This window comes from Carcharhinus amblyrhynchos, unplaced genomic scaffold, assembly GCF_965287045.1.
Source record: "Carcharhinus amblyrhynchos unplaced genomic scaffold, sCarAmb.v2.hapA chromosome_293, whole genome shotgun sequence".
In the NCBI taxonomy this organism is placed as follows: Eukaryota; Metazoa; Chordata; class Chondrichthyes; order Carcharhiniformes; family Carcharhinidae; genus Carcharhinus; species Carcharhinus amblyrhynchos.
In genome coordinates, this window is record NW_027650033.1 from 1 (window position 1) to 27,332 (window position 27,332).

At 50.5% G+C, this 27,332-nt stretch overlaps 1 protein-coding gene and 1 long non-coding RNA gene across 2 annotated transcripts in view; one reads left to right on the forward strand and one right to left on the reverse strand.

Moving 5' to 3' along the window:
• Positions 1-3,644: 3,644 nt before the first annotated feature.
• LOC145339036 (uncharacterized) overlaps positions 3,645-27,332 on the forward strand; it is a 37,860-nt gene continuing 14,172 nt past the window's right edge. The window contains exons 1-2 of the long non-coding RNA XR_013885942.1: positions 3,645-3,730; positions 9,687-9,844. This is a non-coding gene — a long non-coding RNA (uncharacterized LOC145339036). The remainder of the gene's footprint in view (positions 3,731-9,686; positions 9,845-27,332) is intronic.
• Positions 14,468-26,506, reverse strand: LOC145339034 (uncharacterized). The gene is made up of 2 exons (XM_080183460.1): positions 26,288-26,506; positions 14,468-15,651 (listed from the first exon to the last, which is right to left on the reverse strand). Exons 1-2 carry the CDS (start codon positions 26,404-26,406, stop codon positions 14,517-14,519), a joined length of 1,254 nt encoding a protein of 417 aa, XP_080039586.1. The 5' UTR covers positions 26,407-26,506; the 3' UTR covers positions 14,468-14,516.

Here is a 27,332-nt window from a genome sequence, read left to right on the forward strand (position 1 = left end):
CCTGTGGCGGGTGCATCAGAAATATTTACCCCCATTGACTCCAGAAGGTTGGGTTCAAGTGGGGTTGGAGATCTCCAGGCTAGGCATGGAGGAAAACTACATGAAGTTATTAGTTAGATACCCTGGAGATTTTCAGCAGGGACTGGGGAAAATAGAAGGAGCCGAGGCCAAGATCCATGTCGACCCCAATGCTACATCTAGGTACTTCAGAGCCAGGCCAGTCTCTTACTCTATGCCGAAGAAGGTCAAAACTGAACTCTGGTGCGCTGAAAACTTGGGTATAAGAAGGCTTGTATGATTTGCATAAAGACCATAAGATCTCAGAGCAGAATTAGGTCACTTGGCCCATCGAGTCTGCTCCGCCATTCAATCATGGCTGATATTTTTCTCATCCCCATTCTTCTGCCTTTTCCCCATAACCCCTGATCCCCTTATTAATCAAGAAACTATCTATCTCTGTCTTAAAGACACTCAATGACCTGGCCTTGTGCGGCAATGAGTTCCACAGATTCACCACTCTCTGGCTGAAGAAATTCCTCCTCATCTCTGTTTTAAAGGATCGTTCCTTTAGTCTGAGGTTGTGCCCTCTGGTTCTATGCATTTGCAGAATGGGCAGTGCGTGTAGTCCCTGTTCTGAAGCCTGACAAATCAGTTCATCTTTGCAGGAAGTATAAGCAGGCAGTCAATCAGCGGGTCTCCAAACTCGATAGGTCCTCCATGCCCCGGATTGAAGCTCTGTACGCCGAATTAAGAGGTGCCAAGATGTTCTCCAAATTGGGCATGAGCCACACCTATCTCCAGCTGAAATTTGTGACCATCAACCCACTGAATCTTTGAATCGATGGGCCAAGTGTCCTCTTTCTGCACTGGAATTTTATGATTTGTAAGGGAGTCCCTGACTGTACCCGTTCACCTTTCAGGGTCTCAACAGCTTATGCTATCTTTCAAAGAGCTATAGAGAACATCCTTTAAGAATTACCCAAAGTAGCAGTACTTAGGATGTCTTCGTCACAGAATTATAGAATTTACAGTGCAGAAGGAGGCCATTTGGCCCATCGAGCCTGCACCAACAACAATCCCACCCAGGTCTTGGCCTCTCCGCATAACCCCACATATTTACCCTCCTAATCCCCCTGACATTGAGGGACAATTTGGCATGGCCAATCAATCTAACCCGCACATCATTGGAATGTAGGAGGAAACCGGAGCACTCGGAGGAAACCCACGCAGACGTGGGGAGAATGTGCAAACTCCGCACAGTGACCCAAGGCCAGAATTGAACCCGGGTCCCTGGCACTGTGAGGCAGCAGCACTTGCCACCATGCCGTCCAGCTGTGGTCACGGGTCCTTTAGAACACTTGGCCAACTTAGAAGAAGCAATTTTTCCAGAGCAGTTCATTTGAGGAGTGAGAAATGTGGTTTACAAGCCATCAAAGTAACCTATTTAGGCTACCGACTACATGGCAAGGGGTTACATCCAGTAGAAGATAAGGTAAGGGCCATCAAGGGGACACCAACCCTAAGTAACGTCATGGAGTTAAAATCCTTCCTAGGGTTAGTCAATTGCTTTGGAAAATTTATTCCAAAATTTGGTTTCCACTCTGGCCCCCTTACAAGCCCTACTACAAAAATACCAGAGATGGTCCTGGAAGACCGCGGGCAGTGTATTTATCTAAAGTTAAACGTCAGTTGCAGTCATTCAAATTACTGGCCCATTTTGACCTGAAGAAAGAACTTATATTAGCTGCAGATGCTGGAATCTGAAACAAAATCAGAAAATGCTGGAAAACCTCAGCAGGTCTGACAGCATCTGTGGAGAGAGAATAGAGCCAACATTTTGAGTCTAGGTGACCCTTCATCCAGCCAACATTTTGAACCTGGATGACCCTTCGTCCAGCCATTTTGAGTCTAGACCCTTCAGCCAACATTTTGAGTCTAGATGACCCTTTATCCAATGTTTCAAATCTAGATGACCCTTCATCCAATGTTTCAAGTTGAGATGACCCTTTATCCAATGTTTCGAGTCTAGATGACGCTTCATCCAGCCAATGTTTTGAGTCTAGATGACCCTTTGTCCAGCCAATGTTTCAAGTCTCGATGAGCCTTTGTCCAGCCAATGTTTCGAGTCTAGATGAGCCTTTGTCCAGCCAATGTTTCAAATCTAGATGACCCGTCATCCAGTGTTTCGAGTCTAGATGACCCTTCATCCATCCAGTGTTTTGAGTCTAGATGACCCTTCATCGAGCCAGTGTTTTGAGTCTAGATGACCCTTTGTCCCGCCAACATTTTGAGTCTAGATGGCCTCTCAGCCAGCCAACGTTTCGAGTGTAGAAGACCCTTCATCCAGCCATTTTGAGTCTAGATAACCCTTCATCTAGCCAACATTTCAAGCCTAGATGACCCTTCAGCCAGCCAACATTTCAAGTCTAGATGACCCTTCATCCAGCCAATGTTTCAGGTCTAGATGACCCTTTATCCAGTCAACGTTTCGCGTGTAGATGACCTTTCGTCCAGCTGTTTGAAGATGACCCTTCGTCCAGCTGTTTAGAGTCTTGATGACCCTTCAGCCAACGTTTCAAAACTAAACGACCCTTCCTGCAGTCAACGTTTCAAGTCTAGATGACCCTTCATCTAGCCAACATTTGAAGTCTAGATGACCCTTTGTCAGCCAATGTTTCGAGTCCAGATGACCCTTCGACCAGCCAACATTTCAAGTGTAGATGACCCTTCGACCAGCAAACGTTTCGAGTCTAGATGACCCTTCGACCAGCCAACGTTTCAAGTCTAGATGACCCTTTGACCAGCCAATGTTTCGAGTCTAGATGACCCTTCGACCAGCCAATGTTTCGAGTCTAGATGACCCTTTGACCAGACAATGTTTTGAGTCTAGATGACCCTTCGACCAGCCAACATTTTGAGTCTAGATGACCCTTTAACTCTCAACAGAATTTCTGTTTGTCTCTTTCACCCTGTGCACCATCACTGCTTTCCATTTCCCACCTGTTGTTTGGCGAGGTGTTAACCGATGAAGGATTACTTGATGTTGGCTCCTGCTTGATGTCCTTAACCGTATCCTCCGCTGGCTGTCACCCCTCCCCCCCTGCCATCCAGTTGGTTGCCTAAATAGGTTACTTTGGCGACTTGGAGAACACATATTTCTCCCTCTTCAAGTGAACTGCTCTGGAAAAACCGCTGCGAGCGAGGATTCTTCGAGACAGGATTTACACCCACTTGGAAATAAGTGGACGTGTTAGCGAGAGGTAACATGGTTTTGTGAAGGGGAGGTCGTATCTCACTAACTTGATGATGTTTTTCGAGGAAGTGACGAAGATGATTGATGAGGGTAGGGCAGGGAATGTTGTTTACATCTACCTACATCAGTGAGACCTTTGACAAGGTCCTGCATGGTAGACTGGTACAGAAGATGGGATCAGAAGTGACTGGCAACGTGGACACAGAACTGGCTCAGTCATAGAAGACAGAGGGGAGCAGTGGAAGGGTGCGTTTCTGAATGGAGTGCTATGACAAGTGGCGTTCCTCAGGGATCAGTGCCGGTTCCTTTACTCCTTGTAATATATATAAATGATTTGGAGGGAAAATTTTCTGTTTTTGTGTTATATTAACTTGCGTTTCTTCCCCTTACAGGGTTGGCGCAGTGCTGTCACATTACTGGAAAGACAGGATCGAGAAGCCCGTATGCCTCCAGGACTGGTTCGGATGCGGAGTGAAGGTAGTCCCAAATTGAGAAAGGTTGGCAGTTGTATTTGGTGTGAAGCAGTTACGTCGATACATTTCCAGTTGACTTTTATAGTTTTATAGTTTCCAAACATGAACCCTTATTGGGCCTCTTCATGGGCCTCCCCGTCACGTCCGCTCAGAGACAGTGCTGGGCCTTGTTATTGAAGGCTTACGAATATCTTCTGGAACATCGCCCCAGATAATTAATGGTGACGCACCGAGTCATCTCTCGTTGCCCGCAAGCCCGGCTCCTTAATCTATGACTGTGTGGCCAAATTCCCCTCCGACTCGATTTTCAAGTTTGCTGATGACACCACCGCAGTGGGTGGGATCTCAAACAATGATGAGACGGAGTACAGGAAAGAGATAGAGAATCTGGTGAACCGGCGCGATGGCAATAATCTCTCCCTCAATGTCAACAAAATGAAGGAGGTATTTGTTGACTTCAAGAAGCGTACTGGAGAACATGCCCCTGTCTACATCAACAGGGATGAAGTAGAAATGGTCAAGAGCTTTAGGTTTTTAGCTGTCCAGATCACCAATAACCTGTCCTGGTTCCACACCTCCCCCCCAGTGCTGACACTATAGTTAAGAATGCCTACCAATGCCTCTACTTTCTCAGAGACTAAGGAAATTTGGCATGTCAGCTATGACTCTCACCAATTTTTACAGATGCACTATAGAAAGCATTCTTTCCGGTTGTATCACAGCTTGGTATGGGCTCCTGCTCTGCCTAAGACCGCAAGAAACTGCAAAAGGTCATGAACATAGCCCCAATCCATCACACAAACCAGCCTCCCATCCATTGACTCTGTCTACATCTTCCTGCTGCATTGGCAAAGCAGGCAGCATAATCAAGGACCCCATGCACCCCGGACATTCTCTCTTCCACCTTCTTCCATTGGGAAAATTATACAAAAGTCTGAGGTCACGTACCGACCGACTCAAGAACAGCTTCTTCCCTGCTGCCGTCAGACTTTTGAATGGACCAACCTTACACTAAGCTGATCTTTCTCCACACCCTAGCTATGACTGCAACACTACATTCTGCATTCTGTCATTTTCTTCTCTACGAACGGTATGCTTTGTCTGAAAAGCATACAAGAAGCAATACTTTTCACTGTATACTAATACTAGCTCATTAAGAAAGCTGAACTTAGTGTTGAGATCATTCTTTGGGAGGATCTGAGTAAATGTTCTTCCCCCAGAACGACATCCCGTATTAACAGAATTCCACCTGGGAGCCTTCACCTTCTGGTCAGCATTGATGCCTCACATTCCGGCCTTAGAACATAAGAACATAAGAAATAGGAGCAGGAGTAGGCCATCTAGCCCTTCGAGCCTGCCCCGCCATTCAATAAGATCATGGCTGATCTGTCGCTGCTCAGTTCCACTTTCCCGCCCTCTCCCCATAACCCTTAATCCCCTCTCTTATCAAAAACCCATCAACCCGCGTCTTAAAAATATTTAGCGAGGCAGCCTCCACCACTTCAACGGGCAGAGAATTCCAGAGATTCACCACCCTTTGAGTGAAGAAGTTCCTCCTCAACTCCGTTCTAAACCGCCCCCCTTTTATCTTGAGGCTGTGCCCCCTAGTCCTACTGTCTTTTTTGAGCGGGAAGAGTCTCTCCACCTCTATCCTATCCATCCCATTCATCATCTTATACGTCTCAATGAGATCTCCCCTCATCTTCTAAACTCTAACGAGTACAAGCCCAGTTTATTCAGCCTCTCCTCATAGCTCAACCCCCTCAACTCCGGTATCAGCCTAGTAAACCTCCTCTGCACTCCCTCCAAGGCCAAAATATCTTTGCGCAGGTGCGGCGCCCAAAACTGCACACAGTACTCCAGCTGCGGCCTCACCAATGCCCTATACAGCTGCAGCAAGACCTCCCTACTTTTATATTCAATCCCCCTCGCTATGAAGGCCAGCATCCCATTCGCCTTCCTGACCACCTGCTGCACCTGCAAGCTGGGTTTTTGCGACTCATGCACAAGGACCCCGAGGTCCCTCTGCACCGTCGCCTGCTGCAGTTTTTCGCCCCGTAAGTAATTAGCTGTCCCCATATCTGCGTGGGTTTCCTCTAGGTGCTCTGGTTTCCTCCCACACTCCAAGGATGTGCAGGTTTGGTGGATTGGTCATGCTAAATTGACTCTTAGTGTCCAAAGGTGTGCAGGTTAGGTGGATTGACCATGCTAAATTGTCCCTTAGTGTCCAAAGATGTGCAGGTTGGGTGGATTGGCCATGCTAAATTGCCCCTTAATGTCCAAAGATATACAAATTGGGTGAATTGGCTATGGTAAATTATCCTTTAGTGTCCAGAGATGTGCAGGTTAGGTGGATTGGCCATGATAAATTGCCCCTTAGTGTCCAAAGATGTGCAGGTTAGGTGGATTGGCCATGTTAAATTGTCCCTTAGTGTCCAAAGATTTCTAGGTAGATCGATGGGTCATACTAAATTGCCCCTTAGTGGGCCAATCCACCTAACCTGCACATCTTCGGACACTAAGGGACAATTTAACACGGCCAATGACACCTAGCGAGCACATCTTTGGACTGTGGGAGGAAACCGGAGCACCTGGGGGAAACCCACGCAGACATGGGGAGAATGTGCAAACTCCACACAGGCAGTGACCCGAGCTGAGAATGGAATCCGGGTCCCTGCACTGTGAGGCAGCAGTGCTAACCACTGTGCCACCGTGCCGCCCCTAGTTCCTCGTGTCTATGGACTTACACGCCTCACGGCCGCTGCCAGTGAGAACGGGCGCAGGATTTGGTGCTCAGTCGAAGCCCTGTTCGTTGCAGTGGGACTGGAGAACCCCAGCCGCGGGCGAGGTCAGAGAATTCCAACCCTCACGTGCCTCGGAGGTGACAGACCAGGGCCGCTGGTGGGCCTGGGGGACACCAGTTGGTTGGTGGCTGGTTTCATTGTTACTTAAAGTGGTGTGTACGTAGTCATCGTTGGGGGTTTGACTTCTTGAAAATTCAGGACCTGCCCCTGACTGCTCCCCGCGAGGTCAGTCTCCGGCTCTTACAAGGAAGCGCCTCCCGGCCTTGTGTTCAGAGGGCCGCAGGAAGTGGGGAGGCCTCGACCTCCAAGACGCTGACTAATCCGGCTAACGCTTCCCTTCCACCTTCCCATCTCCCCCCCCCTTCTCTTTCCCTTCGCTCGGAGATTCTGGACTCCTCTTGCACCCATTCCCCCCACCCCCCCCCACCCCACCCCGCCCCCCACCATCCCCACCACCCGCAGCTCAAGGGGAAATAATTCCTCTCCCGCTGGCACCGTCAAATCCTTTAATTGTCTTCGTCTCCTCATCCGTGTTAATCCTCTGCACATTGAGTCGAGCTGGCCTTGCGTGAGGTTTAGGTCTTGGGAATCCCTGCAGTGCAAAAGGAGGCCATTCAGCCCATCAAGTCTGCACCAACTCTCTGACAGAGCATCTTGTTCAGACCCTATCCTCTTAACCCCAAGTATTTACCCTATAGAGTGACCCTAGCCTGTATGTTTTTTGGACACCAAGGGGCAATTTAGCGTGGCTAATCTAACTGACCTGCTCATCTTTGGACGATGGGGAGAAAACCGGAGGAAACCCACGCTGACGGAGGTGGGGAGAGCGTTGGGATGCTTATGGTTCTAGCATTCCACGCCTCGCTGGCTAGGACTCACTGTCCCGCCCAAGTTCAAGGGCACCATCGGCCCTTCTCTGATGCCATTTGCCAGCGCACAGTGGGAAGGCTTTGGCTGCCCTCCCCCACACCCTGGGTGATTTGCCACTGCAGACATCTTCTCCTCCTCTTCCTCATCTCATCTGCTGTAATCTCCATTGACAGTTCCTGTGCTCCTCTGGTGAACCTTCCACTCTCTGACTCATCCAATCACGCCCTGTTCTCACTTACTGACCGATGTTGTCTCCTGCTCACACACCATCTGGATTTCCAGAAGGCTGCACCATACATGACCGATCCCTTCCCGTGCTCACCATTTCTTAGGATCCCTGGTGATGCATTTTGGCAGATTGAACCAGGGCAGGACTTACTCAGTTAATGGTAGGGCGTTGGGGAGAGTTACAGAACAAAGAGGTCTAGGGGTACATGTTAATAGCTCCTTGAAAGTGGAGTCACAGGTGGACAGAGTGGTGAAGAAGGCATTCGGCATGCTTGGTTTCATCGGTCAGAACATTGAATACAGGAGTTGGGATGTCCTGTTGAAGTCGTACAAGACATTGGTAAGGCCACACTTGGAATAGTGTGTGCAATTCTGGCCACCTTATTATAGAAAGGATATTATTAAATGCGAAAGAGTGCAGAAAAGATTTACTAGGATGCTACCAGGACTTGATGGTTTGAGTTATAAGGAGAAGCTGGATAGACTGGGACTTTTTTCCCTGGAGTGTAGGAGGCTAAGGGGTGATCTTACAGAGGTCTATAAAATAATGATGGGCAGGGAAAAAGTAGATAGTCAAGATCTTTCCCAAAGGTAGGGGAGTCTAAAACTAGAGGGCGTAGGTTTAAGGTGAGAGGGGAGAGGTACAAAAGTGTCCAGAGAGGCAGTTTATTTACACAGAGGATGGTGAGTGTCTGGAACGAGCTGCCAGAGGCGGGTACAATTTTGTCTTTTAAAAAGCATTTAGACAGTTATGTGGTGACGGTGGGTACAGAGGCATATGGGCCAAATGTGGGAAATTGGGCCTAACTTAGTAGTAAAAACTGGGTGACATGGACAAGTTGGGCTGAAGGGCCTGTTTTAAGAACATAAGAACATAAGAAATAGGAGCAGGAGTAGGCCATCTAGCCCTTCGAGCCTGCCCCGCCATTCAATAAGATCATGGCTGATCTGTCGCTGCTCAGTTCCACTTTCCCGCTTTCTCCCCATAACCCTTAATCCCCTCTCTTATCAAAAACCCATCAACCCGCGTCTTAAAAATATTTAGCGAGGCAGCCTCCACCACTTCAATGGGCAGAGAATTCCAGAGATTCACCACCCTTTGTGTGAAGAAGTTCCTCCTCAACTCCGTTCTGTTTTCCATGCTGTAAACCTCTATGATCCCTTCCAGCCCACGCTCCTCTAACTTCAGCCTCTAGAGCACCCCAACTGATTTCCAATGGCCCCACCATTGGTCACCGTAGTGCCTTCAGCTGCCTGGGATCCAGGTTCTGCATCCCCCCCGCCCATTACACACACACACACACACACAAAACCTTTCTGCCTTCACTTCATGTGAGACACTCATTAAAAAGAACACATTTTTGACCATATTCACACTCAGAAAACTGAGAAAGTTTGAGTTTCATAGAATTCCCTACAATGCAGAAGGAGGCTATTCGGCCCATCGACCTGCGCCAGCTCTCTGACAGAACACCTTACCGAGGCCCACCTCTCCCCAACATGCCCCAGTAATCCTACACGTCTACCCCGCTAATTTTAGGGGCCATTTAACATGGCCAATCCACTTAATGAGTACATCTTTGGACACCAAGACAAAATTTAGCATGGCCAATCCACCTAACCTGCACATCTTTGGATAATAAGGGACATTTTTGCATTGCCAATCCCCCTAATCTACACATCTTTGGACAGTGAGGGATAATTTACCATGGCCAATCCCCCTAACTGCAAATCTTTGGACACAAAGGGACAATTTAGCATGGCCAATCCACCTAACCTGTACATCTTTGGATACTAAAGAGCAATTTAGCAAGGCCAATCCACATAACCCGCACATCTTTGGACACTAAGAGGCAATTTAGCACGGCCAATCCACCTAACTTGCACATCTTTGGACACTAAGGGACAATTTAGCATGGCCAATCCACCTAACCTGTACATCTTTGGATACTAAAGAGCAATTTAGCACGGCCAATCCACCTAACCTACACATCTTTGGACACTAAGAGGCAATTTAGCACGGCCAATCCACCTAACTTGCACATCTTTGGACAGTAGGAGGAAACTGGAGCACCCGGACGAAAACGCACAGACACGGGGAGAACATGCAAACTCCACACAGACAGTGACCCAAGCCCGGGAATCATACTTGTGCCCCTGGTGCTGTGAGGCAGCAATGCTAAACACTATGCCACACTTGTTTGGATGCTTGTTCGGTAAGAGTATTGCAGTTTTGTTTTGAATAATCTTTAATGGGATACAGGAGTCGCTGGCAAGACCTGCATTTATTGTTCATCCTGACTCGCCCTACTTAGCCATTTCAGAGAGTGGGGGGGGGGGGGGCATTAAAAGTCAACCACATTACTGTGTGGGGGTTTGTGGGGTGATCTGGAGTCACACGTAGGCCAGATCAGGTTAGGACAGATTTCCCCTTCCCTGAGGGGGAACATTAGTGAACCAGATGGGTTTTTAATGACAGTCGATGATCATGGTCATCATTACTGGGATTAGTGCCAAAAATTCCAGATTTTATTTCACAGATTTTAAATTCCGTCCGAGGTGGATTTTGAACCCGTGAACCATGCGACTCGAAAGCCTCAGAACTTGGCCTCTGGATTACTTGTCCAGCGACATTACCCCATGCCACCATTCCCCCTGCCTGTGAGCTGCCAAGGGGTTCTGAGGTAGTAGATGGGATGCAGATACAGGTCATCCAGGAGCTGACCGAAGGCTGGGTGTGGCTGGAGTGGCCTCCTTCTGTTCCTGGGCTCAGCTGACACACACACAGGCCTTTGCCATCCTGTTGTTTTTAAACGTAGGTGCTTTATTTTGACGTATGTACAGAGAATCAGGTGCCGTCGACGGGACTGATCGCACATAACCACCACCCCTCCCCCACCGATCCATTCCCCCCCCCAACGAGCCACCCAAAAGCAACCAACACGGGCTCCACACCCCATCCCGGAGAGGTTAAGCGAACCACCACGGCATTCCCCATGACAACCGGAACCAAGGCGGGTCGATGATTTTGGTGGGGGGAGACGGGGGAAGGGGTGTTGGAGAAGATGGAAGAGCGGCTGGCGATTTCAGACGCGCACTAGGCGAGCCCTCAAGTGTGTGCTGGAGAAACTTTCATGTGATTGACAGAAAGATAGACTGAGGGGGACTGTGTGGGGGTGGGTTAAAGAGCGCTGGGTGGGTGTCCCTCAGAGAGGGAGTACGCGGTACCCACTGACGTGGCCCTCCATACCTTCTGGAAGGGGTTGGGCTGCCTTTTGAACCCTCCCCTCTTCCATCACATTGCGCTTGAAGGTTTTGAGTTTAATTTGTGATCTACTCTCTGATTGAAGTGGTTTCCCTTCCACCAATTTGCCCCGTGAATTTGTCCCCTCTGGTTAATTCCGATTGGTCAACTGATTTGCCCTGATAATTTTTTTTTTATATACGTTCAAGGAACATTTATTGCAGTCACGATGTGGAGATGCCGGTGTTGGACTGGGGTAAACACAGTGAGAAGGTCTCACAACACCAGGTTAAAGTCCAACAAGTTTGGGCGGCATGGTAGCACAGTGGTCAGCACTGCTGCTTCACAGCTCCTCGGGGTCCTGGGTTCGATTCCCGGCCTTGGGTCACTGTCTGTCTGGAATTTGCACATTCTTCTCGTGTCTGCGTGGGTTTCCTCCGGGTGCTCCGGGTTCCTCCCACAGTCCAAAGGTATATGGGTTATGGTTGATTGGCCATGCTAAGAAATTGCCCCTTAGTGTCCAGGGATGCATAGGTTAGAGGGATTAGTGGGTATAATATGTAGGGATCTGGGGGTAGGGCCTGGGTGGGATTGTGTTCGGTGCAGACTCGATGGGCCGAAGGGCCTCTTTCTGCACTGTAGAGTTTCTATGTTCTAAGTTTATTTGGTAGTAAACCCACTAGCTTTCGGGGTTTGCCCTTTCGTCAAGTGAGCGACTCACCTGATGAAGGGTCAGAGGCCCGAAAGCTAGTGGCTTTTGCTACCAAATAAACCTATTGGACTTTAACCTGGTGTTGTGAGACTTCTTACAACATTTATTGCCCATCCCTAGTTGCCCCTTGGAGGGCAGTTGAGAGTCAACCACATTGCTGTGCGGCTCTGGAGTCTCATGTAGGCCAGACCGGGTAAGGACGGGCAGATTTCCCCTTCCCTAAAGGACATTAGTGAACCAGATGGGTTTTTCCGACAATGGTTTCACCGTCATCAGTAGATTCTTAATTCCAGATATTTTTTATTGAATTCAAATTCCACCGTCTGCCGTGGCGGGATTCGAACCCGGGTCCCCCCAGAACGTTAGCTGAGTACCTGGGATTAGTAGTCCAGTGATGATACCACTAGGCCCACCTTTCTAAGGGGAAGTATTTAAGACTAATCACATTCCTGTTTTCTGGTGCGCATGTGCGGAAGTGGGGAGGGGGAGGTGGGAGTGCAGCCATGTTGGTCTGGAGAGTTTCAGGTTCTCCTTTAGAAGGGGCCACCATGGTGGGGGTGGGAAGGATTTGGGGGGGATGGGTGGGATAACATTAAAACATTAAGCATCTGAATGTTCGAGGGTGGTCGGGCATTTAATGTTAGCCAGAAAGGAGAGTGATACTTCGATTTTTCTACTACAGACCACCGATATTTGCCCTCCCATGTTGGATAGGGCAATCTGCCAACCACCCCCCCACCCCCTCTGCTCCTCCTTCACTATCACCCTAACGCCCCCGCCAAACGCCTTGCCCCCACCTGCCCCAACCTCCCCCCTGTTAATGTTAAATCTATTCCCTCCCCACTCACGCCCACCACCCCCCCACACTCCGAACCACTTCCCCACAGTAATGCTAATTCCCTTCCCTCTCACTACCCTCCTCATTAACGTAGACTCCAGTCCCACCACTGACCCACCCCACCCCCCCCCCCCCCGCCACTCTCTCCCAAGCTAATGCAAACTTTCTCTCCCCTCCGTGTCCCCCTCACTTCTCTAGTGAATATTAACGCTCCCGGTTTGTTTAACACCGACCCTCTCCCAGCCCGCCCTCCCATGCCCCTCAGTTAACGCTAACTCACCTCCCTCTTGCACTCCTTGCTAACTCGCTCCTCCCCTCCCAATGGATTATCATCGGTGTCCCACTCCACCCATCCCATATCCTGACCACCGGAAGATTATCCTCCCCCATTGAGACCCAGTCCTGTCTATCATCTCCAGTCAGTGGTTTCAATCTCCTCATCTCCAATATGATCCACCCCGCCTCCATCACAATCCATTTCCCCTGCATTTCAATCCATCTCTCCTCCGTTACAATTCATTTCCCCCCCATTACAATCCATCTGCCCTCCATTACAATCCGTCTGCCCTCCATTACAATCCGCCTACCCTCCATTTTGATCCAACCCCCTCCGATTACCCTCCATTTCCCTCATTGCCTTCTGTTCTTCTCCGTTCTCCTCCCAATGCCCCAATGATCTCTGCCCAGATGAGGATTGGGGGTGGGGGGCTTTGCTTATTTTGAGGGAAATGCGTGAATGCATGAATGAGAGAGAGAGAGAGATAGAGAGCGATGTGAGATAGAGATACAGAGTGCTAGAAATTGAGAAATAGAGAGCTATAGGGAGAGATAGAGAGCAATAGAGAGAGAGCATGATTAGAGATAGTGTGATGAGAGAGATAGAGAGAGTGAGCAATTGAGATAGAGCAAGATAGAGAGGTAGAGGGAACAAGAGAGAGAGCGAGTGAGATTGAGGTAGAGCACAACAGAGAGAAGGACCAAGATAGAGGGATCGAGAGAGACAGTGAGCTGGAAAGAGCAAGATAGAGGTTGACAGAGAGAGGTCGATAAAGCAATTGAGAACATGATAGTGACAGCAAGAGAGTGATAGTGCGAGAGAGAGAGATCAATAGGGAGAAAGTAGGAGATTGATAGAGTGATTGAGAGTATGATAGACAGTGATAGCGGGAGAGTGATGGACCAAAAGAGAAAGGCATAGAGAGAGAGAGTGATAGAGAGAGAGAGTGATAGTGTGAGAGAGGGAGAGATCGATAGGGAAAAAGCAGGAGATTGATAGTGTGTTCGAGAGTACAATAGATAGTGATAGCGAGAGAGCGATAGACCAAAAGAGAGCGGCATAGAGAGAGAATGATAGAGGGAGAGAGTGATAGAGAGAGTGATAAGTGATAGAGAGAGAGAGTGATAGAGAGAGAGTGATAGAGAAAGAGAGTGATAGAGTGATAGAGAGAGAGTGATAGATAGAGAGAGAGTGATAGAGAAAGAGAGTGATAGAGTGATAGATAGAGTGAGAGTGATAGAGAGAATGTGATAGAGTGATAGAGAGAGAGTGATAAAGAGAGAGTGATAGAGAGTGAGAGTGATAGAAAGTGAGAGTGATAGAGAGAATGTGATAGAGTGATAGAGAGAGAGTGATAAAGAGAGAGTGATAGAGAGTGAGAGTGATAGAAAGTGAGAGTGATAGAGAGAATGTGATAGAGTGATAGAGAAAGAGAGTGATAGAGAGAGAGAGTGTTAGAGAGAGTTTGAGAGTGATAGAGAGAGGGAGTGACAGAGAGAGAGAGAGTGATAGAGTGAGAGTGTTAGACCAAAAGAGAAAGGCATAGAGAGAGAGTGATAGAGACAGAGAGTGAAAGAGAGAGAGAGAGAGAATGTTAGAGAGAGAGAGTGATAGAGAGAGAGAGAGGGGGTGATAGAGAGAGAGTGTTAGAGAGAGTGGGATAGAGTGATAGAGAGAGAGAGTGTTAGAGTGAGAGAGAGAGAAAAGTGTTTGGTTGCTGCCAGGTTTGGGCCCTGGGCGGAAGGGTGAGGGTAGGGGCAGCGGGTGCGTTCTCCGTCCCTCTTACCCCCAGCCCCCCACAACCCCCCGCCCGGCGCTCAGGCGTGGACCCGCTGGTGCTTGAGGAGGTGGGAGGACTGGCTGAAGCGCTTGCCGCAGACGGCGCAGGGGAAGGGGCGCTCGCCGGTGTGGACCCGCTGGTGGCGCCGCAGGTTGGAGGAGACGGTGAAGCGCTTGCCGCAGAGTCGGCAGGCGAAGGGCCTCTCGCCGGTGTGGACCCGCCGGTGGGTCAGCAGGCAGTCGGCGCCGCTGAAGCGCTTGCCGCAGTCGGGGCAGGCGAAGGGGCGCTCGCCCGAGTGGACCCGCTGGTGGGTGAGGAGGCTGGAGGAGACGGTGAAGCCCTTGCCGCAGAGCGGGCAGACGAAGGGCCTCTCGCCGGTGTGGAGGAGGCGGTGGGCCAGCAGGTGGGCCGACTCGCCGAAGCCCTTGCCGCAGGCCGAGCAGACGTAGGGCCTCTCGCCGGTGTGGACCCGCTGGTGCCGCAGGAGCTTGGAGGACTGGCCGAAGGCCTTGCCGCAGAGCGGGCAGGAGAAGGGGCGCTCGCCGGTGTGGACCCGCCCGTGCACCTTCAGCTCGCCGGCGCTCTTGAAGCGCTTGCCGCACTGGCCGCAGCCGAAGGCCCGCTCCTCGGTGTGGACCCGCCGGTGGGTCAGCAGGTGGGAGGAGCTGGCGAAGGCCTTGCCGCACTCGCCGCAGGCGAAGGGCCGCTCGCCCGAGTGGACGCGCCGGTGGATCTCCAGCTCCGACGGGTAGATGAAGCCCCGGCCGCACTCGCCGCACTTGTAGGGCAGGCCGGCCCGACTGTGGCAGCGGCACCGGTGACGGGTCAGCTCGGAGGGACGGCTGAAGCGCAGGCCGCACACCGGGCAGGCGTGGGGCCTCTCCCCGCTGTGCACCAGCCGGTGGGCCTTCAGCCCGTGCCGCTGGCCGAAACGCTTGCCGCACTCGCCGCACTGGTGGACCCGCCCGTGGGCCGCCCGGTGCTTCTCCAGCCACAGCCGCGATTTGAAGGTGCGTCCGCACAGCGGGCAGGCCAGCGGGTGGCCCCCTCCTCCTCCTCCTCTGCCGCCGCCCCCCTCCCTCCCCGGCGCCTGGACCGTCATTCCCGGCGATCCCGGCGGCTCCCGGAGCGGCGACTCCTCGCGGAGAGCTCCCGCCTCCCGTCCCGGTGACCTGCAGGGCAAAAAGAAGGCCAGGGTTACAAAGGAAACCGGAAGGAGGCCGTTCGGCCCTTCGACACAATCCCCCCCCCCCCACTTCCGCCACTCATCCGGATCGCGGCTGATCGTCACATCCCGATCCTGCCTTTCCAACTGTATCCCTCCATCTCTTTAGCCCCCAAGAGCTACGGCCGGAATGGCGGCACAGTGGTTAGCACTGCTGCCTCACGGTGCCGGGGACCCGGGTTCGATTCCCGGCTCGGGTCACTTGTCCGTGTGGAGTCTGCACGTTAGAACATAGAATGCTACAGCACAAACAGGCCCTTCGGCCCACAAGTTGTGCCGATGATATCCCTACCTACCAGGCCTATCTATAACCCTCAATCCCATTAAATCCCATGTACTCATCCAGAAGTCTCTTAAAAGACCCCAGCGAGTTCGCCTCCACCACCACCGACGGCAGCCGATTCCACTCACTCACCACCCTCTGAGTGAAAAACTTACCCCTGACATCTCCTCTGTACCTACTCCCCAGCACCTTAAACCTGTGTCCTCTCGTAGCGACCATTTCAGCCCTGGGAAATAGCCTCTGAGAATCCACCCTATCTATACCTCTCAACATCTTATAAACCTCTATCAGGTCACCTCTCAACCTTTGTCTCTCCAGGGAGAAGAGACCGAGCTCCCTCAACCTATCTTCATAACGCATGCCTCCCAATCCAGGTAACATCCTTGTAAATCTCCTCTGCACCCTCTCAATGGCTTCCACATCCTTCCTGTAGTGAGGCGACCAGAACTGAGCACAGTACTCCAAGTGGGGTCTGACCAGGGTCTTATAAAGCTGCAGCATTACCTCCCGACTCCTAAACTCAATCCCTCGATTAATGAAGGCCAGTACACCATCCGCCTTCTTAACCACATCCTCCACCTGCGAGGTCGATTTAAGAGTCGTATGGACCCGGACCCCAAGGTCCTTCTGATCCTCTACACTGCTAAGACTCCTACCCTTGATATTGTACTCCTGCATCTCATTGGACCTGCCAAAATGGACCACTACACATTTATCTGCGTTGAAGTCCATGTTCTCCCCGTGTCTGCGTGGGTTTCCTCCGGTTTCCTCCCACTGTTAGTTCAGGTGGATTGGCTAAGCTGACTTGCCCCATAGTGTCCCAGGATGTGTAAGTTAGAGGGATTAATGGGGTAAATATGCGGATTATGGGGATAGGGTCTGGATGGGATTGTGCAGACTCGATGGGCCGAATGACCTCCTGTAGAGATTCTGTGTTTCTGTGACGTGGATGAGTTGGGCCGAAGGGCCTGTTTCCGTGCTGTACATCTCGATGACTCTCCCTCTCCCTCTCTCTCGAATGGATCCCATTTCAGGAGAAGCTGGAGGGAGGGGAAGAGGGGAGATCACCCCCTGGGTGTTCCCGGGGCTCAAGGTATATTCTCCTGGAAAGATTGGAGGGTCTGGTTATCGATCGCGCTGCAGGGCATGAACTTGGGCAGTCTCGTTTTCTACACGAGAAATCTCTTCCTAAACCTCTCTCGTCCTCCAAGATGTGCCAAAACACTGACCTCCTGCTCCCAGCCTTCGGTCACCTGTTCTAACTTCTCCTGGTGCAGATTGGTGTCAAATTTTGTTTGATAATGCTCGTGTGAAGCATGTTTGACTGCGCCTTTGGAAAGTACATAAGAACATAAGAAATAGGAGCAGGAGTAGGCCATCTAGCCCCTCGAGCCTGCCCCGCCATTCAATAAGATCATGGCTGATCTGAAGTGGATCAGTTCCACTTTCCCGCCCTCTCCCCATAACCCTTAATTCCCCTGTCTGTCAGAAACCTATCTACCCACGTCTTAAATATATTTAGCGAGGTAAATACTTTCTAGTTTAATAATATCCTTTCTGTAATAGGGTGACCAGAACTGTACACAGTATTCCAAGTGCGGCCTTACCAATGTCTTGTACAACTTCAACAAGACGTCCCAACTCCTGTATTCAATGTTCTGACCAATGAAACCAAGCATGCCGAATGCCTTCTTCACCACTCTGTCCACCTGTGACTCCACTTTCAAGGAGCTATGAACATGTCCCCCTAGATCTCTTTGTTCTGTAACTCTCCCCAACGCCCTATCATTAACTGAGTGAGTCCTGCCCTGGTTCAATCTACCAAAATGCATCACCTTGCATTTATCTAAATTAAACTCCATCTGTCATTCGTCAGCCCACTGGCCCATAAGACCATAAGAAATAGGAGCAGGAGTAGGCCATCTGGCCCTTCGAGCCTGCCCCGCCATTCAATAAGATCATGGCTGATCTGAAGTGGATCAGTTCCACTTTCCCGCCCTCTCCCCATAACCCTTAATTCCCCTGTCTGTCAGAAACCTATCTACCCGCGTCTTAAAAATATTTAGCGAGGCAGCCTCCACCACTTCAACGGGCAGAGAATTCCAGAGATTCACCACCCTTTGAGTGAAGAAGTTCCTCCTCAACTCCGTTCTAAACCGGCCCCCCCCTTATCTTGAGGCTGTGTCCTCTAGTCCTGCTGTCCTTTCTGAGCAGGAAAGTACACAGTTGACCGCAGAGGATTGTTGGCACGGTGACGCAGAAGGTGGTCATTGGGCCCAGGGTGAGGGGGGGAGGGGTCCATGATGGAAGTGACGAGGGTATGCCGTACAAATCTTCCTTTCCCTGCTCGGCACCGATGCCACCACGGCAAACTCCCTCCGCCGCCACCTCCTGCCCACCCCACCAATTCCTGCCATCATGGTGGGGGGGATGGTTCCCGTCTGTTATTGTTTGGATGTTGCATTCCATGGTCCGCCATGATCAAAATGGATGGCAGAGCAGGGTCGGAGGGCCAAATGGCCTACTCTTGCTTCTAGTTGCTATGCTTCTATACCAGCAACCACACCCCCCCCCCCCCTGCACACACACAAACAGTTTAGAAGAGTGAGAGGGGATCGCAAAGAAACTTATGAAATTCTAATAGGGTTAGACAGGGCAGATTCAGAAAGAATGTTCCCCATGGTGAGGGGAGTCCAGCACTAGGGGTCGTAGTTTGAGGATAAGGGATAAATCTGAGGTGAGGAGAAATTTCTTCACCCAGAGATGGTGAATATGTGGAATTCACTCCTACAGGAAGTAGTTGAGGCCAAAGCGTTGTGCGATTTCAAGAAGAAATTAGATATTGAGCCAGGGAATCTCTACAGTGCAGAAGGAGGCCATTTGGCCCACTGAGCCTGCACTGCCCACAATCTCACCCAGGCCCTATGCCTGTAACCCCATGTATTTACCCTGCTAATCCCCCTGAGATGCCCTGTGAGGTAGCCACTGTGCCTCCGTGCTGCCCTTGCCAATTAGGTTTCCTGAACTGAACGAATCCCATTTATCTGCGTTTGGCCCCTATCCCTCTAAACCTTTCTTGTAAGTACCTGTCCAAATGTCTTTTCAGTGTTGTAATCGTACCCACTGCGCCTACCACCACCTCTGGCAGCTCATTCCATACACACGCCACCCCATCGAGTCTACACAATCCCATCCAGACCCTACCCCCATAATCCCCGTATTTACCCCAGTAATCCCTCTAACCTATGCATTCTGGGACACTAAGGGGCAACTTAGCTTAGCCAATCCATCTAAACTAACTGTGGGAGGAAACAGGAGGAAACCCACGCAGACATGTGGAGAACATGCAGACTCCATACAGACAGTGACCCGAGCCGGGAATCGAACCCGGGTCCCTGGCGCTGTGGGGCAGCAGTGTTAACCACTGTGCCACCCTCTTGGTTGCCCCTTCTTGCCCCCTTTCCCCTCTTACCTTAAACCTACGCCCTCTAGTTTTGGTCTTCTCCCTACCCTGGAAGGGGGGGTGGCGGGTGGGTTATTCACCTTCTGTATGGCCTCTCATGATTTTGTAAACCTCTATAAGGTTGCGCCTCAAGCTCCTACCCGCGTCAGGGAAAGAAGTCCCAGCCTCTCCTTATAATTTAAACCTCTCCATCCAACAAACTTGTAAGTTTTTTTTTTCACCCTTTCCAGTTTAATAACATCCTTCCCACAGCAGGGCTGACACTTCCCTTGACTAAACAACCACACCCCCTACAACACAGGCATTGGAAGTCCCAAGCCTAGACCTGGCACGCAAGAACCCATTGCCTTGCTGTTACAATTCAGGTTTTAATTTTATCATTTGAGTTAAGTCCAAAATTACAGATGGAGGTTAGCATCAGGGCTTTGATTTGATTTATTCTTGTCACGTAGAACCCCTGCAGTGCAGAAGGAGACCATTCGGCCCATCAAGTCTGCACCAACTACAATCCCACCCAAGCCCTATTTCTGTAACCCCAAACATTTACCCTGGTGATCCCCCTGACACTAGAGGCAATTTACCAATTTACCATGGCCAATCCACCTAACCTATGCATCTTTGGACACTAAGGCACAATTTAGCATGGCCAATCCACCTAACCTATGCATCTTTGGACACTAAGGCACAATTTAGCATGGCCAATCCACCTAACCTGCACATCTTTGGACACTAAGGCACAATTTAGCATGGCCAATCCACCTAACCTGCACATCTTTGGACACTAAGGGACAATTTAGCATGGCCATTCCACCTAACCTACACATCTTTGGACACTAAGAGGCAAGTTAGCATGGCCAATCCACCTAACATGTACATCTTTGGACAATAAGGGGCAATTTAGCATGGCCAATCCACCTAACCTGCACATCTTTGGACACTAAGGGACAATTTAGCGTGGCCAATTTACCTAGCCTGCACATCTTTGGAGTGTGGGAGGAAACCGGAGCACTTGGACGAAACTCGTGCAGACACGGATCATCATGGACACGGATCTATATGTATTAGTAGACAGTAAAAAATAATGTTTCTTGTGGACTATACAGACAAAGCATCAGGGAGAAGGAAAGGAGAGAGTGCAGGATGTAGCATTACAGTCATAGCTAGGGTGTAAAGATCAACTTAGCACAGGGTAGGTCCATTCAAAAGTCTGACGGCAGCAGTAAGGAACCTTTTGTTTGGTTGGTACATGACCTCAGACTTTCGTATCTTTTTCCCGATGGAAGAAGATGGAAGAGAGAATGTCTGGGTGTGCGAGAGTCCTTAATTATGCTGGTTGCTTTTCTGAAGCAGTGGGAAGTGTAGACAGAGTCAGTGGATGGGAGGCTGGTTTGCCTGATGGATTGGGCTTCATTCACAATCGCAAGTTCCTTGCGGTCTTGGGCAGAGCAGGAGCCCATACCAAGCTGTGATACGACCAGAAAGAATGCTTTCTATGGTGCATCTGTAAAAGTTGGTGAGAGTTGTAGCGGACATGCCAAATTTCCTTAGCCTTCGGAGAAATTTTGGGTTGGAATTAATATTGAAGTTAGGATTATTTTTGTTCTATTTTATTCATTCATGGGATGTGGGCATTGCTGGTGGGGCCTCAGCATTTGTTGCCCATCCCTAATTTCCCCCTTGAGCTGAGTATCTTTCCATCAGAGGGCAGTTGAGAGTCAACCACGTTGCTGTGTGGCTCTGGAGTCACATGTAGGCCAGACCGGGTAAGGACGGGCAGATTTCCCCTTCCCTAAAGGAACATTAGTGAACCAGATGGGTTTTTCCCACAACGGTTTCACCGTCAGCAGTAGATTCTTAATTCCAAATTTTTTTTATTGAATTCAAATTCCATCATCTGGCATGGCGGGATTCGAACCTGATTGCCAGAGCATTACCCTAGGAATCTGGATTACTAGTCCAGTGACAATACAACAACGCCACAACCTCCCATTGAATCCCTACAGTGCAGAATGAGGCCATTCAGCCCATCAATCCTGCACTGACAACAATCTCACCCAGGCCTTATCCCTGTACCCCATGCATTTATACTGTTAATCCCCCTGACATTAAGGGACAATTTAGCATGGCCAATCCACCTAACCTGCACATCTTTGGACACTAAGGGACAATTTAGCATGGCCAATCCACCTAACCTGCACATCTTTGGACACTAAGGGACAATTTAGCATGGCCAATCCACCTAACCTGTACATCTTTGGACACTAAGGGGCAATTTAGCATGGCCAATCCACCTAACCGGCACATCTTTGGACACTAAGGGGCAATTTAGCATGGCCAATCCACCTAACCTGCACATATTTGGACTGTGGCAGGAAACCTGAGCACCTGGAGGAAACCCACGCAGACCCAGGGAGAATGTGCAGATTTCACACAGTCAGTGACCCGAGGCCGGAATCAAAGCAGGGTCCCTGGCGCTGTGAGGCAGTAGTGCTAACCAATGTGCCACTGCTTATATGTCATTATTTTCTGGGATTTAGGATAATGGTTGGAGTTAGAATGGAAGTTGGGGATAGGATTACCATGGTGTTTAGCATGGCGGATTAAATGTGGAGTTAGGATTACAGTTTTGCTTATAATTAAGGCCAGTTTGGAGATGGGATTACATTTGACACTGCCGTTAAGATTACAATCGGTGTTGCTGTTCAAAATAAGGACAGCAGGCTTTCTCCCTGAATGAGAGCATTAGTGAACCCCCAGATGGATTTTTAACGACAGTCGATGATAGTTGTCACAGTTGTTACTGGGATTAGTGCCGCACATTCCAGATTTTTATTGAAATTGAATTTAAATTCCACCAGCTGTCGTTGGTGAGATTTGAACCCGTATCTACCATACACCCCCCCCACCCCCAGAACATTAGCCTGGGGCCTCTGGATCAATACTCCAGACTGAGGTGAGGAGGACTTTCTTCGCTCAGTGGGTGGCGAACGTGTGGAATTCGCTACCACAGGAAGTAGCTAAGGCCAAAATAGTGTGTGATTTCAAGAAGAAATTAGATACAGCTCTTAGATCTAAAAGGATCAAGGGATCCGGGTGGAGAGGGGGGGGTAAAATCAGGAGATAGAATTTGATGATCGGCTATGATCAGAGTGAATGGCGGAGCAGGCTCCCAGGGCCGAGCGGCCTACTCCTGCTTCTGTGTTTCCGTGGAGCGCCCGGAGGTGAAAGCCACACAGACGCACGGGGAGGAGGGGTAAACTCCGCAAGTAGTGACCTGAGCCGGGAACCGAACCCGGGCTCCCCGGCGCTGTGAGGCAGCAGTGCTAACTGGTGTGCCGACCGCTCGACTGCCCCCGGGAGCTGCTGCAAGACCTGATGGGCCGGTGGACAGGGCGGGGATTGGCCGTGTACGCCCCTGCCCCACCCTTCCAGACTCTTATGTCCCAGAGGGTTGGTTGGGGGAAGGGGCGGGGGGGTGGGGGGGGTTGGTTTCCAAGAACAGGCCTTTTGACTTTAAACAAAGGTTGCTGATGGAGACAAACCCCACTCCACCACCACCACCTCCCCCCCCCCACCGCCATCTCCCCCTCCTCCACTGCCCACCCAGGCTCTGAACAGGCACCCCCCCCCCTTGCCATGTGAACTCTTTCCCCCACTCAACCCCCTCTCCACCTTGAAAATTGAGGCTGGACAGGAAGCAGGCCTCAAACAGGCAATAGTTGGCCACCTAAATGCCTCAACCGGGGCAAACGCAGGACTAGGGCTGGCTTGCCCCAGCACGGAATGGCAAACCAGCCGGGGTAGGCAGGAGCCCTTTGGGAAGGAATTGCGACAGAATCGTGTTCTCCAGCCTCCCCTGCTCATCAGTTCCCCTCCTTACAAACCTAGATGCGCTCTAGAAAGCATTCTTTCTGGTTCCTGCTCTGCCCAAGACCGCAAGAAACTACAAAAGGTCATGAACGTAGCCCAATCCATCACACAAACCAACCTCCCACTCTTTGACTCTGTCCACACTTCCCGCTGCCTCGGGGAAAAGCAGCCAGCATCATCAAGGACCCCACACACCCCGGACATTCTCTCTTCCACCTTCTTCCGTCGGGAAAATGATACAAAAGTCTGAGGTCACGTACCAACCGACTCAAGAACAGCTTCTTCCCTGCTGCCATTCGACTTTTGAGTGGACCTACCTTGCATTAATTTGATCTTTCTCTACACCCTAGCTATGACTGTAGCACTATATTCTGCACTCTCTCCGTTCCTTCTCTATGAATGGTATGCTTTGTCTGTATAGCGAGCAAGAAACAATACTTTTCACTGTGACAATAATAAATCAAACCAAAGGTGATGGAATGTAAAATCCTGCCCATAGCATCACAGAAAGAGGCTATTCAGCCCATTAGGTCAATACTGACTCACCCAAATTCTGTCAATTGCCAGACCTACCCCCCCACTCCCCCCCTCCGCTCTAACAGGTCAGGAAGCAGGGATTAGATTAGTCTCCGAATAATCCAAACATTCAGTCCTCCACCAAATGCCCCCCCCCCAACGACGCACAAGGAGAATGATAGGGAAAGGTGGAGAGATAGAAGGATGGAGAGATGCAGAGAGATCACTAGGATGTAGAGGAGGGGGAGAAGGGAAGAGGGAGAGTGAAACAGAAACGGGAGATATAAGAATTGAGAGACAAAGAGGGATCGTGGGGACATAGCGAGGGAGGGAGATGGAGAGAGGCGGGGAGGGTGTGAGAGAGGGGAGGAGAGATAGAAGCACAGAGAGATTCAGAGGGACGTGGACAGGGACTGAGGGAGAGAGATGGATAGAGAGACGGGCAGAGGGAGAGAGAAACAGAGAGGGGAGGACTTAGAAGGGTAGATGCAGAGGGATGGTAGGAATGTAGTCATGGATAGGGAGGGAGATAGAGAGTTAGAGATGGGGAGAGAGAGAGAGAGGGGAAGAGATAGAAGGATAGAGAAATTGAGAGGGATGGTAGGGACATAAACGGGATGGAGGGAGGGAGATAGAGGCGGGGAGAGCGAGAGAAACAAGAGAGAGGGGGAGATATAGAAGCGTAGAGAGATTCAGAGGGATGGTAGGGACATAGAGAGGGACAGAGAGGAAGGGAGATGTACAGAAAGAGAGACGGACAGCGGGAGAGAGAAACAGGGTGGAAGAGATAGAGGGTCGAGAGATGCAGAGGGACAGTTTGGACATAGAGAGTGACAGGGCGTGAGAGAGAGAGGGTGGGAAAGATAGAAGCATAGAGAGATTCAGAGGGATAATAGGGACATAGACAGGGACAGAGATGGAGAGAGACGGATAGCGAGAGAGTGAGGCGGAGGGCGGAGAGAAACGAGAGAGAGAAGAATAGAGAGATGCAGAAGGGTCGTACGGACGTAGAGAGGGACAGAGAAGGAGGGAGATGGAGACAGAGGGGAGAGATAGAGGATAAAGAGGGATCGTAAGGCAGGGACAGAGGGAGGGAGGTGAATAGAGAGAGAAGCAGAAAGGGAGATGGAGGAAGAAGACGTACAGGCTGAGAGAAGGGAAAAGAGAAAAAAGTTAGGTGGAGAGATAGGAAGAGTGAGAGAGTTAGACATAGAAACTGAGAGAGACAGAGACAGAGACAGAGAGAAAGCCAGATAGAGACAGAGCCAGAGAGAGAGAGAGAGACAGAATGCAAGAAGCAAGGAGGGAGGGGGGAAATGGAGATCAGGGAGAGACAAAAGGTGAAAAATACGGAGGGAGAGTGAAGGGGAAAGGGACGGAGAGAGAGAGGCACAAAGAAAGGGAAAAGGGAGAGGCAGATGGTGACAGGGAGGGAGTGACAGAGAGAGGAACAGAGTGGTGGAGAGAATGTGAATGCAAAAGTGAGACATACATAGCGACAGACGGGGAAGAAAGTAGGGAGAGACAGCAAAGGCACTGAAAAAGAGGAAGGGCCAAGGGAGGGAGATGGATAGTGAGAAAGAAATCAATGGAGAGGGAGAAAGAGAATCAGGACAAAGAGAGAAGGAACTGAGAGGGAGAGAGAGAGAGACTGAAAGAGATGCAGTCAGGGAGAGATAGAAAGCAATGGAGCCAGAAAGCGAGAGAGAGAGAGAGACAGAGATGGAGCTAGAGAGACAGACAGAAGGGACAGAGGCAGGGAGAAATTGAGAGAGAGATACAGAAAGAGACAGAGCCAGAGAGAAATAGAGAAAGAAAGAGAGGGGAGAGAGAGAGAGAGATGGAAAAAGACAGTGAAAGAAAGAGAGAGAGAAGGAGCCAGATAGAGTGAGAGAGACGGAAAGAGACGGAGCCAGGTAGAGAGAAAGAGACAGAGAGAGAGAGAAACAGACAGATGAGAGAGACAGAAAGAAAAGGAGCCAGATCGAGATAGAGACAGAGAGCCCGAGAGGGAGACAGAGAGAGAGGGAGAGAGAGAGAGAGAGAGTGAGACAGAGAGAATCAGAGAGAGAGAGAGACAGAGAGAGAGAATCAGAGAGAGAGCGAGACACAGAGAGAGAGGGAGAGACAGAGAGAGAGGGAGAGACAGAGAGAGAATCAGAGAGAGAGAGGGAGAGAGAAACAGAGAAAGAGGCAGAGAGATAGAGACAGAGATAGAGAGAATCAGAGAGAGAGAGAGAGAGACAGAGAGAGAGGGAGAGACAGAGAGAATCAGAGAGAGGGAGAGAGAAACAGAGAGATAGAGACAGAGAGATAGAGATAGAGAGGGAGAGAGAGACAGAGAGAAAGAGACAGAGAGAGAGACAGAGAATCAGAGATAGAGTGATTTGGGGAAAATGCTGGCCGCTCGGTCGGAGAGGAAGAGAGACGGACTGCCAGAGAGCTCCTTACTGTGGCGATCTCTCCTCTTTACATTCCATGAGGCTGCCGTCCGGCTCTCCCTGGGTCCGTTGCCCACCGCCTCTGTCTGAGGCCTGCCCCGTCTCTCCCGGATCCGCTAACCTCTGCATCCCCGTCCGCAGCACAAAGAAAGGATGGGCAGGCGGGCCTGGGCGAACGTTCGAGGCTGCTCCTTTCTTCCTGCTGAACTTAATCCCCCGCCACCAGGGATCTCTGCAGTTCCTCCCTCCCCACCCCCCCCCCTCCGTCGTCCTCCTCCTCCTTCCCCTCCCCTCAGGTACTGTAGCCTCTTCCAGACAACTGGGAAGGGTTGAAGGAGAGTAAAGGACATAAACTCCCATCTTAAAAGGGGCACAGAGGGAGGAACGTGAGCTGTGAATCACTGAATCCCTACAGTGCAGAAGGAGGCCATTCAGCCCGTTAAACCTGCACCGACCACGCTCCCACCGAGGCCCTAGCCCCATAACCCCACATATTTACCCTGCTAATCCCCCTGACACTAAGGGGCAATTTAGCATGGCCAATCCACCTAACCTGCACATCTTTGGACACTAAGGGGCAATTTTGCATGGCCAGTCCACCCAACCTGCACATCTTTGGACACTAAGGGGCAATTTAGCGTGGCCAATCCACCTAACCTGCACATCTTTGGACGCTAAGGGGCAACTTAGAATGGCCAATCAACCTAACCTATGCATCTTTGGACATTAAAGAGCAATTTAGCATGGCCAATCCACCTAACCTGCACATCTTTGGACACTAAGGGACAATTTAGCATGGCCAATCCACCTAACCTACGCATCTTTGGACACTAAGGAGCAATTTAGCATGGCCAATCCACCTAACCTGCACATCTTTGGACACTAAGGGACAATTTAGCATGGCCAATCCACCTAACCTGCACATCTTTGGACACTAAGGGACAATTTAGCATGGCCAATCCACTGAACCTGCACATCTTTGGATGCTAATGGGCAATTTAGCATGGCCAATCCACTGAACCTGCACATCTTTGGACGCTAATGGGCAATTTAGC